This window comes from Nerophis ophidion, linkage group LG13, assembly GCF_033978795.1.
Source record: "Nerophis ophidion isolate RoL-2023_Sa linkage group LG13, RoL_Noph_v1.0, whole genome shotgun sequence".
Lineage (NCBI taxonomy): Eukaryota > Metazoa > Chordata > Actinopteri > Syngnathiformes > Syngnathidae > Nerophis > Nerophis ophidion.
In genome coordinates, this window is record NC_084623.1 from 22,351,306 (window position 1) to 22,370,806 (window position 19,501).

Here is a 19,501-nt window from a genome sequence, read left to right on the forward strand (position 1 = left end):
ACAGCAGCTTGGGAATTTGGGACATGCTCTCCCTGAGAGAGCATGAGGAGGTTGAGGTGGGCGGAGAAGGAGCGGGCGGGGTTCGAGGTATGGGGTAGCAGGGGGGTGTATAGTGTAGCGTCCCATAAGAGTTAGTGCTACAAGGGGGGTATTTGTTCTGTTGTGTTTGTGTTGTGTTACGGTACGGATGTTCTCCCGAAATGTGTTTGTCATTGTTGTTTGGTGTGGGTTCACATTATGGCGCATATTTGTAAGTGTTAAGGTTGTTTATACGGCCACCCTCAGTGTGACCTGTATGGCTGTTGACCAAGTATGTTTGGGACATGCTCTCCCTGAGAGAGCATGAGGAGGTTGAGGTGGGCGGAGAAGGGGCGGGCGGGGTTCGAGGTATGGGGTAGCGGGGGGTGTATATTGTAGCGTCCCGGAAGAGTTAGTGCTGCAACGGGGGTATTTGTTCTGTTGTGTTTATGTTGTGTTACGGTACGGATGTTCTCCCGAAATGTGTTTGTCATTCTTGTTTGGTGTGGGTTCACATTGTGGCGCATATTTGTAACAGTGTTAAAGTTGTTTATACGGCCACCCTCAGTGTGACCTGTATGGCTGTTGACCAAGTATGCCTTGCATTCACTTGTGTGTGCGAAAAGCCGTATGTATTAGGTGCCTGGACTGGCACGCAAAGGCAGTGCCTTTAAGGTTTATTGGCGCTCTGTACTTCTCCCTACGTCCGTGTACCACTCCGTACAGCGGCGTTTTACTTTTTGAGCCTGATACCGATAATTTCCAATGTTACATTTTAAAGCATTTATCGGCCGATAATATTGGCAGTCCGATATTATGGGAAATGTCTATTTTTTATACCTACAATTGTTATCTGTTGGACTAATTTCACCTGTTTAAACCTTTTTCTATCATTGCACACTACAAAATAATAAGAGTATGAATGATTCATGCTGATGTTGCCAATATTCAAGGCTCCAATATCGGAAGTGAAAAAGTAATAGTAGATTCTTCCATGATGGTCAGAGCGTTTGAGCGGCTTGGACCGATAATGCAACCAATGTTTATTTCTACGCTTTCCGAGCATTTTACCATAATTCTTTATTTTTCTTTGACTGGACTCTCACTATTATGTTAGATCCACTATGGACTGGACTTTCACAATATTATGCTAGATCCACTCGGGGTCGCCCACATCTGCGGTCCTCTCCAAGGTTTCTCATTGTCATCCCACTGGGTTGAGTTTTTCCTTGCCCTGATGTGGGCTCTGAACCAAAGATGTCGTTGTGGCTTGTGCAGCCCTTTGAGACACTTGTGATTTAGGGTTGTATAAATAAACTTTGATTGATTGATTGATTGATTGACTCACTGCCACCAGAACGGTCTGCCTCACACCTGGAAGACATCATGAAGGAGATAAAAGTTGACTAAAATAGAAAAAGTGCTGTTGTTTTATAATTATTATTCCAGTTACTGAATTTCCTTGAATAGCTGCCGGGCATATAATATGCACCTGCCTTGAATTACTGCCGGGTCAAACTCGCTCCCCAAATATATAAGCGCATGCTTACTTTTACCGCCGGGTAAAATTTGTGACGTCACAAGTGATGCTTCCCCTGTCATCTTTTTCAAAATGGCGGAAATTGTTTTTTTTGCGTTTTCTATGTGTAAACCAGGGCTCTTGTTCCACAGCCATACAGATCACACTAATGGTTGTGATATAAAACAACTTTAACACTCTTACTAATATGCGCCACACTCTATGAACCCACATTAAACAAGAATGACAAACACATTTCTGGAGAACATCGGCTCTGTAACACATTATAAACGCAACATAACACTTACCCAGAATGCAATGCATCCATGACTCTTGGCTATATTATACACTTGCTAGCACCAAATCCGGTGTTAAAGTTGTTTATATCACAACCATCAGTGTAAAAGGTGTGGCTGTTGACCAAGTATGCATTGCAATCTGGTATGAGAAGCAGCGAGATGCATGTGTCCAGCCGGCACGCAGATAGCATGGTGTAAAAGTGGACGCCAACCACCGGGCCGCAGCCACAGAATTAATTTTTTATTATTATTTTGTTTTACCCACACAATATTTTACTGCATGCCCTTGGTAAGCGCAGGGGTTAGAATAGGTTTTAAAATCATTAGCACCTGCTTACTTTTACCGCATGACTTGAATAAGCGCAGTAGTGAGAAGAGGTTTTAAATTAATTAGCGCCCTGGCGGCTATTCCAGGAAATACGGTATTTCTTTCTATCGCCGACACAAAGCTGACTTGTAGTGCGATCGCTCCTCTACACGAACATTTGAGGCACACCCAACGGTACGTTGTGAGCACGTGAAGGCGATCAGCGAGGTTTTTTTTTCCGCTCGTCTGGTGTTTATCTTTCCCGCGTCATGGCTGGAAATGTTTGATCTCCTGCAAGTCGCCAACTTCCTGCAGAGATAGCATTCATGCTAACCTGGCAGGGGGCCCCGTATGATAGCATTGTCCGAAAATGTGCTATCAGCAAAGACATTTCCACCTGGCGCGCAGATAAGATGTCGGTCGATATCCAGACACTTGCATGTGTAAGTGACTTTTAAAAAAAAATAAATAATCGCCTCGGAAACGTCATCATTTTGGTTATTTTCCTCCAACATGCTTCCTTTATCTCCGTCCTTCTGGGTCCATCACTGCTGGACATAGTGCATTACCGCCGAGTGTGTCCTCGGGGGCAGGGGAAATATCCACTCGGCCTATTTAGCTGTTGTGCATGAGCTGGAGTGTGCTCATGGGCGCACTGTATGTTGCGTGCGTGCACGTGTGCTGAACGCATGCTGTTGCTAGCGGCAACAACATGTGATGCATGCAAATGGAGAAAACACAATAATGTGCCGTAAATGTTCATTTGGGATAAAAGAGCTGCGTGATGTAGAAGCCCTGATGTGTATTTAACATGATTCTGCACTGATTTACTCCCCCTTTTTTCGATTTAATTGAGTGCTTGTCGTTAATTATGAATTGTCTGTGCCTCACCACAAGTCCCCAGCTGGAGGTCTCCCCTGACAGTCTGCGGTGGTTGCTTTTGTAGTCAAAGAAGAAGGAAAAAAAAACCTGACTCCGCCGTTCAGTCGGGGGGTTGGATGAAAATGTCCGAAACGAGCTGACTTCAACTTCTCTCATGATTAATTTTAGGGACAGGGTTGGAAGTGAACACACAATAACTGTTAATTTTGTGGGTTGATTTGTGCAGACAATGGTTAAACGCTGCAATGACTGTTTTGTTCTGATATTAAAAACAGCCGTTTGTGAACCTCACTGGTGTTTTTGCCATAACAATATTTTGCATTAGCGTCATTAGCTTAATTCAATTATTGACTGTAGGCATTGTGAGTCACCACAAAAACAATTACCTCTTCACTTCAATTGAAAGACAGCATACATCCGTTTCAGACATTTGATAATAAATAGGTTGGTGTTATTCATAACCAACATTGTTCTCTTTTTGGCAAATTTCACGTGATCAAACCTTTTCTAGCATTGCATACAACAAACTGATAAAAGTATTTATGATTCCTGCTGATATCCTATTGCAAAGGTGTCCAACTCAAGGCCCGGGGGCCATAATGGACCATCATTTCATTTTATGTGGCCAGCCAAAGGCTTAAAATAATGGAATTAAATAAAAAAATATATATTTCGACAGAACAAAAATACTGCATATTAAAGATGGTGATCTTTGGGCAACTCACGATTTGATTCGATTCAGAATCTATTCTTGATTCAACACAAATCTGTGGGGTTGCCCACATATGCGGTCCTCTCCAAGGTTTCTCATAGTCACTGTCATCGACGTCACACTGGGTTGAGTTTTGCCTTGCCCTTATGTGGGCTCTGTACCGTGGATTTCATTGTGGCTTGTGCAGCCCTTTGAGACACCTGTGATTTAGGGCTATATAAATAAACATTGATTGATTGATTAATTGATTAAAATCTCATTATATATGTTTGGCATACAAATTATCAAACCTTTTCAAAACAGTTACAGCTTGTAAAAGTTTGTTTTGGCTGCTGACATAAAATTATTATTATTTTTATTTTGTTTACAAAAATCTCCAAATGTTCAATATAATAAAATAAAAAAGAGCAACCCCAAAAAATCCAACCCAATCTCAGCTTTACAATACGTAGGATGGAAATGTACAAAGTACATAAAAGGACACACAAATGCGATACTCATTAAATACAATGCTAAAAAAGGAAAAAAAACTAAAATGTATAAAAGCAACAGCATCACAAATGATAAAAAATCTAAAAAAAACATACATACATATATATATATATATATATATATATATTATATATATATATATATATATATACATCTATAGATATATAGATGTATATATAGTTTATATATATGTATACATATATACATGTATATATATATAGTTTATATATATATATACATTTATATATATGTATATGTATATATATATACAGTATATATGTATATATATATACATATACAAATACATATATATACATATATACATACATACATTTAGTTTATATGTATATATACATATATACATACATATATTTAGTTTGTATATATATATATATATATATACATATACATATATATATTTATATATATATGTATATATATATATATATATATATACACATATATATATATATGTATAAAATACTGTACATATTGATTAACTGTCTAAAAATTATGAATCAATTTAAAATTGGTTTGAATAAAATTTGGATGTGATTCAATTTTTTGAGCACCCTTACTGTATATCTTCTAAACGTTAATGTTATCTGTTATCCAACAAGATATTCAAAGCATTTGTTGGGGTTATCAAAAATAAACATAAATATATGATTGTCAATTCCAAAGCAAGTTATTTGACTATCTGTTATTAAACAATATAATAATCAAACGCATTTGTCTTTGCAAATTGTGTAACGAGGCTAGTATACATTTATTTTCCTACATATTTACTAGTACAGACGGCCCTCTGAGGGCAGCCATAATGTGGCCCTCACTTAAAATGAGTCTGCGGCTCTCACTTAAAACAAATCTGACAACCCTGTCCTATCGGATCAATATCAGTATCAACCAATATTCAAGGCTCTGATATCTGTATTGTATTGGAAGTAGAAAAGGGACATCCCTCTAAGAAAGTGTCCTACAATTAGAACAAACACATACATAGTTTATGTTTAGTCGTCTCCACCTGTCATTTTTAATGTTCATAATCATATCAGTTAACCAAGTCAAAAACACCATTGGCGGCTTACCAACAGCAACACAAACAGGTGCAGCGATGACGTTCGCTAACCCTAACCTTCCATAGTACAAAACTACAAAAAGACTGAGAAGTTTGAAATGAAGAAGTTGTCCTTCTCAGGTGTCTGTAGATGTTTGCCACACTATATTACGTTTAGGACACTCTGACTCAACAAATAATATTTTCCTCTTCGTTTTGAGCTTAATCTCATGCAATCATAGCAAAGCTGCAGGGCCTCTCTGCACTCTGAGACTGAACTGCAACATTATTTTTCTTTTTTGGGAAATATTTAGGGAAAATCAATTACACTTACAGACAGAAAGCCCTGCAGGCACTTTGAGTTCCTGCTCCTGCTGTTGAAATGTCCCCTATTAAATATAGTTGTATCTTATTTTGAAACATGCTTTGTACTCTAACATTATAGTTCCAATGTGTATAACAAAATCATTATATTTGTTTTTTGTTTTTTGCTCTTAAATCTCTTCTGTGTCCTCTGTCTTTTTTTCTGAATTTGTAAACAATAACCAAAACAGCTAAATATTTTTTTACATAATAAAACATTTCGATCTAATCACTGTAGTGTTTACCGTCTACTGATACTATACTTTGTATTGTTAGTGTCAATGTTTGCTTCGATCCGCCCACCTGTGTTTTTTCGTTCAAGACCTCTAGCAAGACAAATTTGCAGAATTAGTCATCAACATGCACTCTCACGATATAATGATAGTATTAAATGTATTTGATGTTTCATCTGCCAAAAACAGTATATTGTGTGGCCATTTATTTTAGTTATTCCAAAAAAATTAAACTTGGTTAAAAGGTTTTAGTTTGTGTATAATTGCTTTTTGAGCACATTAAACCATGGGTGTAAACTCATTTTAGCTCAGGGGCCATATGGTGGAAAATCTATTTCCAAGTGGGCCAGACTTGTGAAATCATGGCATGATAACTTAAAAATAATATTTCATATTTGAAGTCATGTTTAAATTTTTTTTCAATTTTTTTGGACTACAATGTGCAAAAATGTTATATGTATGTGTGTATATATATTCATATGCATGCATATATGCAACTGTGTGGATATATATATAAATATACATAGATAGATCTCTCATCGCTATCTTTTTTTTTAACTATTTATTTATTTATTTATTAAGTATAAACCATTTGCTTGCCTAACAGAATTGCTAATGTGACATCCAGTGGACACATGTAAAAACAGCAGTTTCTTTCATCAAAAAAAGCTAATCTTTATACTTAGCAAACACATCTCGCGGGGCGGATAAACTTGCTCGCGGGTACTTTTGACACCCGTGCATTAAACAATACCACGATAAAATTAATAACTGTTATCATTTTGGTCACAATAACTTTATTTAGCTATTTAATTTATTGCTTTGGTTGTAGATAGAGATGTACGATAATATCGGCTGTCCGATATTATCAGCCGATAAATGCTTTAAAATGTAATATCGGAAATGATCGGTATCGGTTTCAAAATGATCGGTATTGGTTTTGAAAAAGTAAAATGTATGACTTTTTAAAACACCGCTGTATATACGGATGTAGAGAGGGGTACACAGAGCGCCAGTAAACCTTAAAGGCACTGCCTTTGCGTGCCGGCCCAGTCACATACAAACGTAATATCTAAGGCTTTTCACACACACACAAGTGAATGCAATGCATACTTGTTCAACAGCCTTACAGGTCACACTTAGGGTGGCCGTATAAACAACTTTAACACTGTTACAAATATGCGCCACACTGTGAACCCACACCAAACAAGAATGACAAACACATTTCGGGGGAACATCCGCACCGTAACACAACATAAACACAACAGAACCAATAACCAGAATCCTTTGCAGCACTAACTCTTCCAGGACGCTACAATATACACCCCTGGCGCCCCCTCACCTCAACCCATCCCACCTCAACCTCCTCATGCTCTCTCAGGGAGAGCATGTCCCAAATTCCAAGCTGCTGTTTTGAGGCATGTTAAAAAAATAATAATGCACTTTGTGACTTCAATAATAAATATGGCAGTGCCATGTTGGCATTTTTTTTCATAACTTGAGTCTATTTTTTGGGGAAAACCTTGTTACATTGTCTAATGCATCCAGCCGGGCATCACAACAAAATTAGGCATAATAATGTGTTAATTCCACAACTGTATGTATCGGTATCTGTTGATATCGGTAATTAAGAGTTGGACAATATCGGAATATCGGATATCGGCAAAAAAGCCATTATCGGACATCTCTAGTTGTGTATATTTGAGGGTCCCCGACCCTCTCCTTTACAGAGGCGGAACATACTTTTTTAAGTGTAAAGTTAAAGTTAAAGTACCAATGATTGTCACACACACCAGGTGTGGTGAAATTTGTCCTCTGCATTCAACCCATCCCCTTGATCACCCCCTGGGAAGTGAGGAGAGCAGTGAGCGGTAGTGGTGCCGTGCCCGGGAATCATTTATGGTGGTTTAACCCCCAATTCCAACCCTTGATGCGGAATGCCAAGCAGGGAGGTAATGGGTCCCGCTTTTTATAGTCTTTGGTATGACTCGGCCGGGATTCAAACTCACAACCTACCGATCTCAGGGCGGATACTCTAACCACTAGTTAGTTTTATTTGACTTGGTATTTAAAAGTTAGCATTTCAGTTATATTTTAAAACAGAGGAGAAATACAAGATTGTTGCATTTGAAAGGGTAAACTTTCAAAATTATGTATTATCATTAGATAAGTGATTCATTTGTCTCAAAAAATAATTGTTTGTTGGCAATAATTTGTCGGCCAAAATATTGTCGAGCAAAATTATCGACCCAGGCCTAATTGCATGTATTTGTAATGTAAATTGACAATTAAGAATCTTTGAAGTATAAATGATGAACAATAGAAACAATATACATGTGGCCTGTAATATAGGTTTTACATTCAAACTCAATCATGATCATGCATGTTGATGACGCACTCCAGCCGCGTCCCACACAATTGACAGCGACATTGGCAAACGTGCACACATGCGCATCCGAGCGGACGGAATTGCAATGGCTACTCCACGGTTTTTGCACAAATGCTGACAGCAGAGAACACAGGAAATCCTGCATAATAACCCACAAAGGGAAACTAAAGACGTGTAATTTATTGAATGTGATCCATAAGGTGCTCGTTTCACACATAACACAAAAAAATCCTCCTTTTTTTTACAGATTCGTGCCAGGTCAAGGTGTGGTTCTGTACCCCCAGATTGGCGATAAATTGGACATTGTGTGCCCGCGTGTGGATGGCGGGGTGAGCGATGGAGTGGAGTATTACAAGGTGTACATGGTGCCCAGGGTGCAGCTGGAGAGCTGCACCATTACCAAGGCTGACACGCCTCTCCTCAACTGTGTCAAGCCAGACCAGGACGTCAAGTTCACGCTCAAGTTTCAGGAGTTTAGTCCCAACCTTTGGGCTTGGAGTTCTTCAGGGGGAAAGACTATTACATCATCTGTAAGTACCAATTTTGCTCCGCTAATTTGCGTAAAAGGCTTTGATCTGTTTCAAAAAAATGTGTGTAAGAAACCTACAAATATGTTGAGAATTATAAGGAACAGTTTTCTGTTGCTTCTTTTTTTTCCTTATTCTTAAAGGCCTACTGAAATGAGATTTTCTTATTTAAACGGGATAGCAGGTCCATTCTAAGTGTCATACTTGATCATTTCGCGATATTGCCATATTTTTGCTGAAAGGATTTAGTAGAGAACATCAACGATAAAGTTTGCAACATTGGTGTTAAGAGAAATGCCCTGCCTCTACCGGAAGTCGCAGACGATGACGTCACACGTGTGGGGGCTCCTCACATATTCACATTGTTTTTAATGGGAGCCTCCAACAAAAACAGCTATTCGGACAGAGAAAACGACAGTTTCCCCATTAATTTGAGCGAGGATGAAAAATGTGTGTATGAGGATATTGATAGCGACGGACTAGAAAAAAAAAAAGAAAAAAAAATAGTTTAAAAAAAACGCGATTGCATTGGGATGGATTCAGATGTTTTTAGACACATTTACTAGGATAATTCTGGGAAATCCCTTATCTTTCTATTGTGTTGGTAGTGTTTTAGTGAGTTAAACAGTACCTGATAGTCAGAGGTGTGTGTCCACGGGTGTCTTGAAGCCAGTGTCTCAGGGAAGTCGACGGGCAGCTGTATGGACGACACAAGCTCAGCTGATCTCCAGTAAGAAGCGACTTTTTACCACAATTTTCTCACCGAAAACTGCTGGTTGAAATTCGGTCGGGATCCATGTCTGCTTGACTGCAGTCTGAAACCATAGTAAAGTTTCACCTGCGGAAATTTAAAACAAGGAATAACCGTGTGTTTGTGTGACTAAAGGCTAAAGCTTCCCAACTCCATCTTTCTACTTTGACTTCTCCAATATTAATTGAACAAATTGCAAAAGATTCAGCAACACAGATCTCCAAAATACTGTGTAATTATGCGGTTAAAGCAGACGAATTTTGTGTGTGCAGCGCTAATTTTTTTGAATTATTGAATTATTATATTTATATAGCGCTTTTTTCCTCAAGTGACTCAAAGCGCTTTACATAGTGAAACCCAATATCTAAGTTACAATTAAACCAGCGTGGGTGGCACTGGGAGCATGTGGGTTAAGTGTCTTGCCCAAGGACACAATGGCATTGACTAGGATGGCGGAGGCGGGGATCGAACCTGCAACCCTCAAGTTGCTGACACGGCTGCTCTACCAACCGAGCTATACAGCCCCCACCGCAAAGGTCATAACCAACACCACTGTCTTGTTCCACGTCCGATCACAGCAGGATCCGTCATACGATCCTTCAGCCTGACTGTCGCAGTCTGTTCCTTACAGTGCTGCAATCAAACTTCCATCAAGATAATCCACACCGACGCGCTCAAGGATCGCCAGGAAATGTAACCAATCTACCCTGTCACATATTTCCTAACAGCCTGTGACCTCAGGCGTACACGTCATCATTACGTGACGTTTTCAGGAAAAAACTCCCGGGAAATTTAAAATTGCAATTTAGTCTACTAAAAAGGCCGTATTGGCATGTGTTGCAATGTTAATATTTCATCATTGATATATAAACTATCAGACTGCGTGGTGGGTAGTAGTGGGTTTCAGTAGGCCTTTAACGTCACAAATGAAACTGAATGATTTTAGATGGGGGAGGGCCCCTTGGCTGCACCTGCTGCTCGTTGAGAAGAGCACTTGTTGACTCTTCACTAGATTTGTTGCTAAGCACTTTTCTGAATAGATTTGCGGGCTGCACGGTAGGAGAGGGGTTAGTGCGTCTGCCTCACAATACGAAGGTCCTGAGCAGTCTTGAGTTCAATCCCAGGCTCGGGATCTTTCTGTGTGGAGTTTGCATGTTCTCCTTGTGACTGCGTGGGTTCCCTCCGTGTACTCCGGCTTCTTCCCACTTCCAAAGACATGCACCTGGGGATAGGTTGATTGGCAACACTAAATTGTGTTAATGTGACTGTGAATGTTGTCTGTCTATCTGTGTTGGCCCTGCGATGAGGTGGCGACTTGTCGAGGGTGTAGCCCGCCTTCTGCCCGATTGTAGCTGAGATAGGCACCAGCGCCCCCCGCGACACCAAAGGGAATAAGCGGTAGAAAATGGATGGATGGATGGATGGGTATAGGTTGCTTCGATTACCTGTAAAACATTAGTGCCAGAAAAAAAGTTTAATAAAAAATATTACAAAAAAAATCTAAAGTGCGGTTCTTTTTTATTATGATTCTAAATCGATTGAAAATAATCAAGATTCGATTTTTAAAAATAGTTTTTTTACTCCAACCATGCATCTTTTAGGGATGGGTATCGAATTCTGTCATTACTAACAGGTTTCTATTCACGTAAAATCAAACGATACCATATTTCGCTGCCGTGGTTGCATGTGACCCATCCATCCATCCATTTTTCTACCGCTTATTCCCCTTTGGGGTCACGGGGGGCGCTGGTGCCTATCTCAGCTACAATCGGGCGTAAGGCAGCGTACACCCTGGACAAGTCGCCACATCATCGCAGGGCCGGTTGCATGTGACATTACGTCCATTTGCAGACTCCACGATGGCTCAAACACTTGGGAGGAAACAACCCTCAAGCAGCACTCACAACAGACTCACACCGATGAGTATTAGTAATTTTAAATAGCGATTTAAGCACCTCCAAATTTAGTAATAAAAAACTACAACTAAGATGCATGTTACAATCAAACAGCCGGTGGTGTAGTGAGTACAATACTTACAATTTGCAGGGCTCAACAAAAGACTAGATTCAGTTTGATGGCAAAGACTACTTCCTAGTTTGGCAACACTTTATAGCCATATACACTACTACCGTCTAACATTTTGGAACTGCAACTGATGCAGGCTACTGTATAACACTTGCAAATGAAACTCAGTAATGAAAGAAAACAAGATAGAAAAACTAGACAGCAAAGTTATTATTATTAGCTCAAAATAATTGTTAAGTAAACAAATGATACATTTTACTATTAAACAAATAAAAAATTTTTTACACATGAAAAAACTCAAATTAACTGAAAATCGGTACCGTTTGAGGACAAGCTGCTGGAATTTGGTTCCGTACTGGTTCGAATGTGCAAGGTACGCATCTGTAGCGTCTACGTCATCAGTCAAGAGGAGCTTTTGTAACCGGTAACCTGTTTTGAAAAGATTTTATTGTTTATTTGTTAATTACACGATTATTAATTAATTTGAAAACGTGAATATTTATTGTACCACTAAAACTCAACTTTGGTTATATTTTAAAATACAGATATAAATTTGTAAACCCCAAAAAGTAAAATAATAAAAATAATAATAATAATAATATATTTAAATAAAATTGTCAAAATAAAAAAAAAACAATAAAATTCAATTTTTCAGTTTTAATTGTTTTTAATTCCGTTTTTACACAAATTGTATCACCATCGTGTCAAATACATTATAAGTTAACACAAAAATTCTCACATTAGTTGGAGCAATACATCTTGGGACAATTTTGACCAATATTTTAGGTCAAAGCATAATAACTGTGTAAATGTATCAAAAGGTGCTTTAAGTTTAAGTACAAACCCCGTTTCCATATGAGTTGGGAAATTGTGTTAGATGTAAATATGAACGAAATACAATGATTTGCAAATCATCTTCAACCCATATTCAATTGAATATACCGACATCAATCTCTAAAGGATATCACCACATGGGCTCAGGAACACTTCAGAAAACCACTGTCACTAAATACAGTTCGTCGCTACATCTTTAAGTGCAAGTTAAAGCTTGACTATGCAAAGCGAACGCCATTTATCAACAACATCCAGAAACGCCGCCAGCTTCTCTGGGCCCGAGATCATCTAAGATGGACTTATGCAAAATGGAAAAGTGTTCTGTGATCTGACGAGTCCACATTTGAAATTGTTTTTGGAAATTTTCGACATCGTGTCATCCGGACCAAAGGGGAGGCGAACCATTCAGACTGTTATCGACGCAAAGTTCAAAACCCACCATCTGTGATTGTATGGGAATGCATTAGTGGCCAAGGCATAGGTAACTTACACATCTGTGAAGGCACCATTAATGCTGAAAGGTACATACAGGTTTTGGAACAACATATGCTGCCATCTAAGCGCCGTCTTTTTCATGGACGCCTCTGCTTATTTCAGCAAGACAATGGCAAGCCACATTCAGCACGTGTTACAGCAGCGGGCAAGAGTGCGGGTACTTTCCTGGCCTGCTTGCAGTCCAGACCTGTCTCCCATCGAAAATGTGTGGCGCATTATGAAGCGGAAAATACCACAGCAGAGACTCCGGACTGAAGCTCTACGTAAAACAAGAATGGGAAAGAATTCCACTTTCAAAGCTTCAACAATCAGTTTTTTCAGTTTCCAAACATTTATTAAGTGTTGTAGAAAGAAATGGTGATGTAACACAGTGGTGAACATGCCCTTTCCCAACTACTTTGTAATGTGTTGCAGCCATGAAATTCTAAGTTAATTATTATTTGCAAAAAAAAACAAAGTTTATGAGTTTGAACATCAAATATCTTGTCTTTGTAGTGCATTCAATTGAATATGGGTTGAAAATGATCTGCAAATCATTGTATTCCGTTTATATTTACATCTAACACAATTTCCTAACTCATATGGAAACGGGGTTTGTATGTGTAAGGTACTTTTTAAAATCCTTTAGACTGGATGTGGCACACCTGGCTATTATTGCGAAGGGGACTTGAGGCTGTAAAAAAAAAAGATAGCGTGGCCGTGACTCTCAAGTTGCGGCTGCTGTCCCTCTGTTTGTACGTTAATGTTATTGATGATGTCGCTCACAACAACACAAGCAGATGAGATGTGTCGCGTGTGTGTGGATTGTTCTTGCTAGATTTAGTTTTGTAGTTTAGTCCTTCTTTCAAGTGGCCGTCTCAACACTGTTTATGTTTAGTGTTTCGGGGCTGAATGAGCGTTCCTGGAAACATTATTTTCCCAAAACAAATGTTTCTTTTCCTCACAATTAAAAAGTTAAAGTTAAAGTACCAATGATTGTCACACACACAATAGGTGTGGTGAGATTACTCTCTGCATTTGACCCATCACCCACACCCCCTGGACGGTGAGGGGAGCAGTGAGCAGAAGCGGTGGCCGCGCCCGGGAATAATTTTTGGTGATTTAACCCCCAATCAAACCCTTGATGCTGAGAGCCAAACAGGGAGGTAATGGGTCCCATTTTTATAGTCTTTGGTATGTCAATTTCCCTGATATTATTTTGCGTTTATCAGCGGTTTCCGTTTTATTGGCCAATTATTTGACTCTGTCCATGGTTATTTTAACTCGGAAATCATATGCCTTACTTTTTTTTGTTGAGTTTAGTGATTGATTAGCGTTCTGTCAATTAAAAATGAGTATTGATGAGATCCCAATCATCTACCGCATTTATCGGAGTATAAGTCGCGCCGGAGTATAAGTCGCACCTGCTGAAAATGCATAATAAAGAAGGAAAAAACATATATAACTCGCACTGGATTATAAGTCGCATTTTTTGGGGAAATTTATTTGATAAAACCCAACACCAAGAATAGACGTTTGAAAGGCAATTTAAAATGAATAAAAAATAGTAAACAACGGGCTGAATAAGTGTACGTTATATGACGCATAAATAACCAACGGAGAAGGTGCCTGGTATGTTAACGTAACATATTATGGTAAGAGTCATTCAAATAACTATAACATATAGAACATGCTATACGTTTACCAAACAATCTGTCACTCCTAATCGCTAAATCCCATGAAATCTTATACGTCTAGTCTTTTAAGTGAATGAGCTAAATAATATTATTTGATATTTTATCATATAAGTCGCTCCTGAGTATAAGTCGCACCCCTGGCCAAACTATGAAAAAAACTGCGACTTATAGTCTGAAAAATACGGTAGTAGACATTGTCTTTTTTCCACTCATACGCTCACTCATCCGTTTTGCGCGGCCCATTAATCTTTTTTTTTTTTAGATTATTTTATTTGAAATCAAAATCCATCCATCCATCCATTTACTACCGCTTGTCCCTTTTTGGGTCGCGGCGGGTGCTGGAGCCTATCTCAGCTGCATTTGGGCGGAAGGCGGCGTACACCATGGACAAGTCGCCACCTTATCGGGCCATCCAAATTTGATTAATTGTCCAGCCCTATTGCTAAGTTAGCAACACTTATCCCTCCTGCTGTGCCCTCTTATTCTCAGGCAGACCAGGTGCGTTTTAATGTAATATATTTTGCAGATTAACCGTCATTTGCTAACATCCTGAGGGAAGTTTTGACGGGGTTTAGTGAAGACCCCCTGTGTTGTAACACGGGAGACGGACCGAACCATCTGTGTGGCGTAGAGGGGGGGGGCGTCGTAGATAAGACCATCTGTGAGGCTGTGCCACCACCATCTGTGTGCTGTCACTACAGAGCAGAGCCATATTTCTTACTCTCTGCAAGGAATGGGGAATAAGAAATGTTCGGAGAGGAACATCTCATCCACACGGCAAACCAATGAAAACCATGTTCGATAACATCCGCTAATTTCTTCCAAGTACTCGACAACATGTGCGGGGACATATGAAAACCAGCTGCTTCGGAGAAACCTAAATGCTTCTGCTTATGATAGTTCAAAAAGCTTGCGATATTTGCTTGGCTCGGTACTGTTGGTCCTCAAGTGTGAAAGTCTGCGGTCCTACAGGTGGGATTTGCATGCATGCCAAGATCCTGGTGCAAATTTCTACACAGTTCAAAAGTTGCTCATAGCCAAAACAAAACAACACTTTCACACATATACTTAGACGGCTGTGCACGTCCACAGAAGCTGAACAAATCATTAGAAATAGTGTGTGTGTGTGTGTCTCTGTGTGTGTGTGTGTGTGTGTGTGTGTGTGTGTGTGTGTGTGCCGAGACTACAAAGGCTTCTCACTACAAAGACTTCATCTCGATCACCCTCCTCTCACCTCCTCTTCATTTCCCTTCACCCAAGCACTGCAGTTAAATATTAGCCCGTTTTCTGCCGCAGGAACGTTTCTCATTTATATGGTGTTTTTGAAAAACCTCGCCGCATTTACGCCAAAATTACCTGGGTTAAAAAAAATAAAAAAAATTACTCCAGGGGCCAAACTATCCCTGGAAACATAGTAAGTAGAGAGTCAGGGAAAGACAACTTTTTTCGGACGCGCTGGAGATAGGACTAGGGATGATGTTAGATAAGAAATTATCGAGTTCGAGCCTATTATCGAATCCTCTTATCAAACCGATTCCTTATCGATTCTCTTATCGAGTCCAGATAGGTTGCTGTACATGGAAAAATATATATATATATTTGGTTTAACAAAAGCTCACTTTTATTATATAAGAAAAAAATAAAATCTAATAAATATTGACTGTTACCCCCCTAAAAAAATAAAATAAAATAAATAAATATTGACTGTTGTTGTCCAGGGTGTACACCGCCTTCCGCCCGATTGTAGCTGAGATAGGCGCCAGCGCCCCCGCCCGTGACCCCAAAAGGGAATAAGCGGTAGAAAATGGATGGATGGATGTTGTTACCCAAAGTATATTAAGTGGGATTTTTCAGAAAAACAAATATATACAGCAACACAAAAACAACCTGTCTCTGTGATCACTATAGGCGTATAAATAATAATATAGTGTTAAATAAAATAAGTCCCTTGGCTACAAAACTGAAAATAATACAGCTCTCCAAAAAGTGCACTTCTGCTACTATTTGACATAACTGTTTGATATGATGCTTTGACATTTTTGGACTTTATTTCTTTATTGAAAAAAAATTCTATGAAGAGAAAAGTTGTTTGCAAATGTGGTTACAATGCTAAAATATGAGAAGTTAAAGCTAAAAAAAGAAATACATTTTATTGAGTTAACATGATTTCTTCATGAGCTAGGGAATATAACGACTACGCTACTCAGCATGCAACGGGAGTGACGAGCATGCGTGGTAGCCCAGAAAAGTGTTGTTGCATTTCGTCACCCGGCAGTAAACGTCAAGAACTCAGCCAACACGCCTCGTCGGCATTATTTATAATTAGACTGACAACACATACACAGTGTGATTTTGCTTTGTTTACAAGGAAAGAAAAACAAAAGTTCAAAAAGGGGGATATGTAGTATATATATATATATATATATATATATATATATATATATATATATATATATGTGTATGTGAACGTTGCGACAGCTGCCGTAAAGGAGGTGCGTTGCTAGCCTGGTTGCTATGTTTCCGGTTGGTCGTAAAAGTGATGGTCATGTGTTTGTGCCCTGCTCAAATCTCTCCGTAAAGTTATTCATTGGATTATGTCTTTTGTTTTGAACTTTATTACACCTTCGAGCGCTTTTTCCCATCCGTTGTTTTCCTGCTTTCGCTTTCTGTGCCTAATGACTGAGCTACGTGACGTCGGATCTTGTGATGTCTCACGGAGCATTTCTGGTTGGGACGGATTTGAATAAAGAACCAACTCTTTTTCTTTACTATAGTTTTCTCGATAACGGCTACCGGTTATCAAAAAGGGGTTCGAGTCCGAGGACCCGGTTCTTTTCTTATCGAACAACCGGGAAAACCGGTTTCGAGTATCATCCCTAGATAGGACTGTTAGGAGCACTTTTACACCACCAAGATTAAATATCTCAAAGAAGGGTGATATTTGCTTATTTTCTGTCTGATAAGATAATTCTTCTCACTAAGCAGATTTTATGTTAGAGTGTTTTACTTGTTTTAAGAGTTTTGGTCCTAAATGATCTCAGTAAGATATTACAACTTGTTGCTGAGATTTGATGACCTATATGGAGTAAAACATGCTTGAAACTAGAATATCAACTGATGCAAAGCCGTGTCATTAACATTCACAAGTATAAAACTACTTGTTTAAAGTAATAATTTCTTACTTCAAGCATGAAAAAGAAAATCATTATGTCAAGATAAACTAGCATTAAGTTAATTTAAGAATATTTTTCAACATATTGAGCAAAAAGGTCTGATTTTTTCTACCAAGAAAAGTGCACTTGTTATTAGTGAGAATATACTTAATTTAAGGTATTTTTGGGTTCATTGAGGTTAGCTAATTTTACGTTACTTAAGTCTTGACAAACCAAATTTTCTTGTCCTATCGGCAGATAATTTTACTTAGTTCGGATAAAATGCCCCTCATTTTTGTATTTTTTTTCTTGTTTTTGAACACTGACTTTTTGCAGTGCAGAAGTGGGAAGTTGGGGGTTGTTCTTTTCGACACAAAGAAGTCTCCGGCCTCGGACTCTGCCAAGTAGGTTTTTGGCCTCTAAAGGGCCAGGGTTCCGCCAAAAGGTCTGTCAGCCCCTTTAGATGTATCGTGCTTCGCTAGATAGAACAGAACCATTAATGTCCAAAGTTCTCCCAAAAGTGACTCATCTCCAAACGTCCAGAGGGCCTCATAAGGTCTCATATGTGCCCAGATAAGATTATTTTGACCATTTGGGACTACTTCATGTGCAAATGGGACATTCCCGGACCCTTCCGGTGTTCAAACAGGTGCAATTCAGAACTCGTAGATACTTAAAGGCCTACTGAAACCCACTACTACCCACCACACAGTCTGATAGTTTATATATGAATGATGAAATATTAACATTGCAACACATGCCAATACGGTCTTGCAATACTAGATTGCAATTTTAAATTTCCCGGGAGTTTCTTCTTGAAAACGTTGCGTAATGATGACGTGTACGCAAGACGTCACGGGCTGTTAGGAAATATGAGCGCTGCACACACACACACATCTAAAAGTCGTCTGCTTTAACGGCATAATTATACAGTATTTTGATGTCTGTGTTGCTGAATCTTTTGCAATTTGTTTAATTAATATTGGAGAAGTCAAAGTAGAAAGATGGAGCTGGGAAGCTTAAGCCTTTAGCCACACAAATACACGGTGATTCCTTGTTTTAAATTCCCGGAGGTGAAACTTTACAATGGATCACAGCGGTCAAGCGAACATGGATCCCGACCGAATGTCAACCAGCAGGTTTCGGTGAAAAATTGTGGTAAAAAGTCGCTTCTTACCGGAGATTAGCTGAGCTTGTGCCGTCCATAAAGCTGCCGTCGACTTCCCTGAGACATTGGCGTCAAGATACCTGTGGACACACACCTCCGACTATCAGGTACTGTTAAACTCACTAAAACACGAGCAACACAATAGAAAGATAAGGGATTTCCCAGAATTATCCTACTAAATGTGTCTAAAAACATCTGAATCTGTTCCAATGCAATCGCGTTTTTTTTCTTTTTTTTTTTCTAGTCCGTCGCCATCAATATCCTCAAACACGAATCGTTCATCCTCGCTCAAATTAATGGGGAAATTGTCGTTTTCTCGGTCCGAATAGCACTTTTTGTTGGAGGCTCCCATTAAAAACAATGTGAATATGTGAGGAGCCATCAACATGTGACAGGACACTATTCAAACCTCCTGGTCTAGACTGAATAAGTGTCATACTTTAACTTTTATGTTTCGCAGCAATGTGCCTTCAACTGTGAAAAAGTGGCTTTGATTGTGTGCTAAGAGTTCTGCTTCATCCACAAACTTTTACTTAAAGATGGATTTTACGAAAATCTACTTTTAATAGCCGGCTCGGTGACTACTATTTATGACAATGTAG

The 19,501-nt window shown here is 39.0% G+C and overlaps 1 protein-coding gene across 1 annotated transcript in view; it reads left to right on the forward strand.

The window, feature by feature from the left end:
* The window catches only part of efnb2a (ephrin-B2a), a 90,752-nt gene that overhangs the window by 17,520 nt on the left and 53,731 nt on the right, over window positions 1-19,501 (forward strand). The window contains 2 exon segments of the mRNA XM_061918615.1: window positions 8,519-8,760; window positions 8,763-8,801. Coding sequence (XP_061774599.1) covers window positions 8,519-8,760; window positions 8,763-8,801 — 281 coding nt within the window.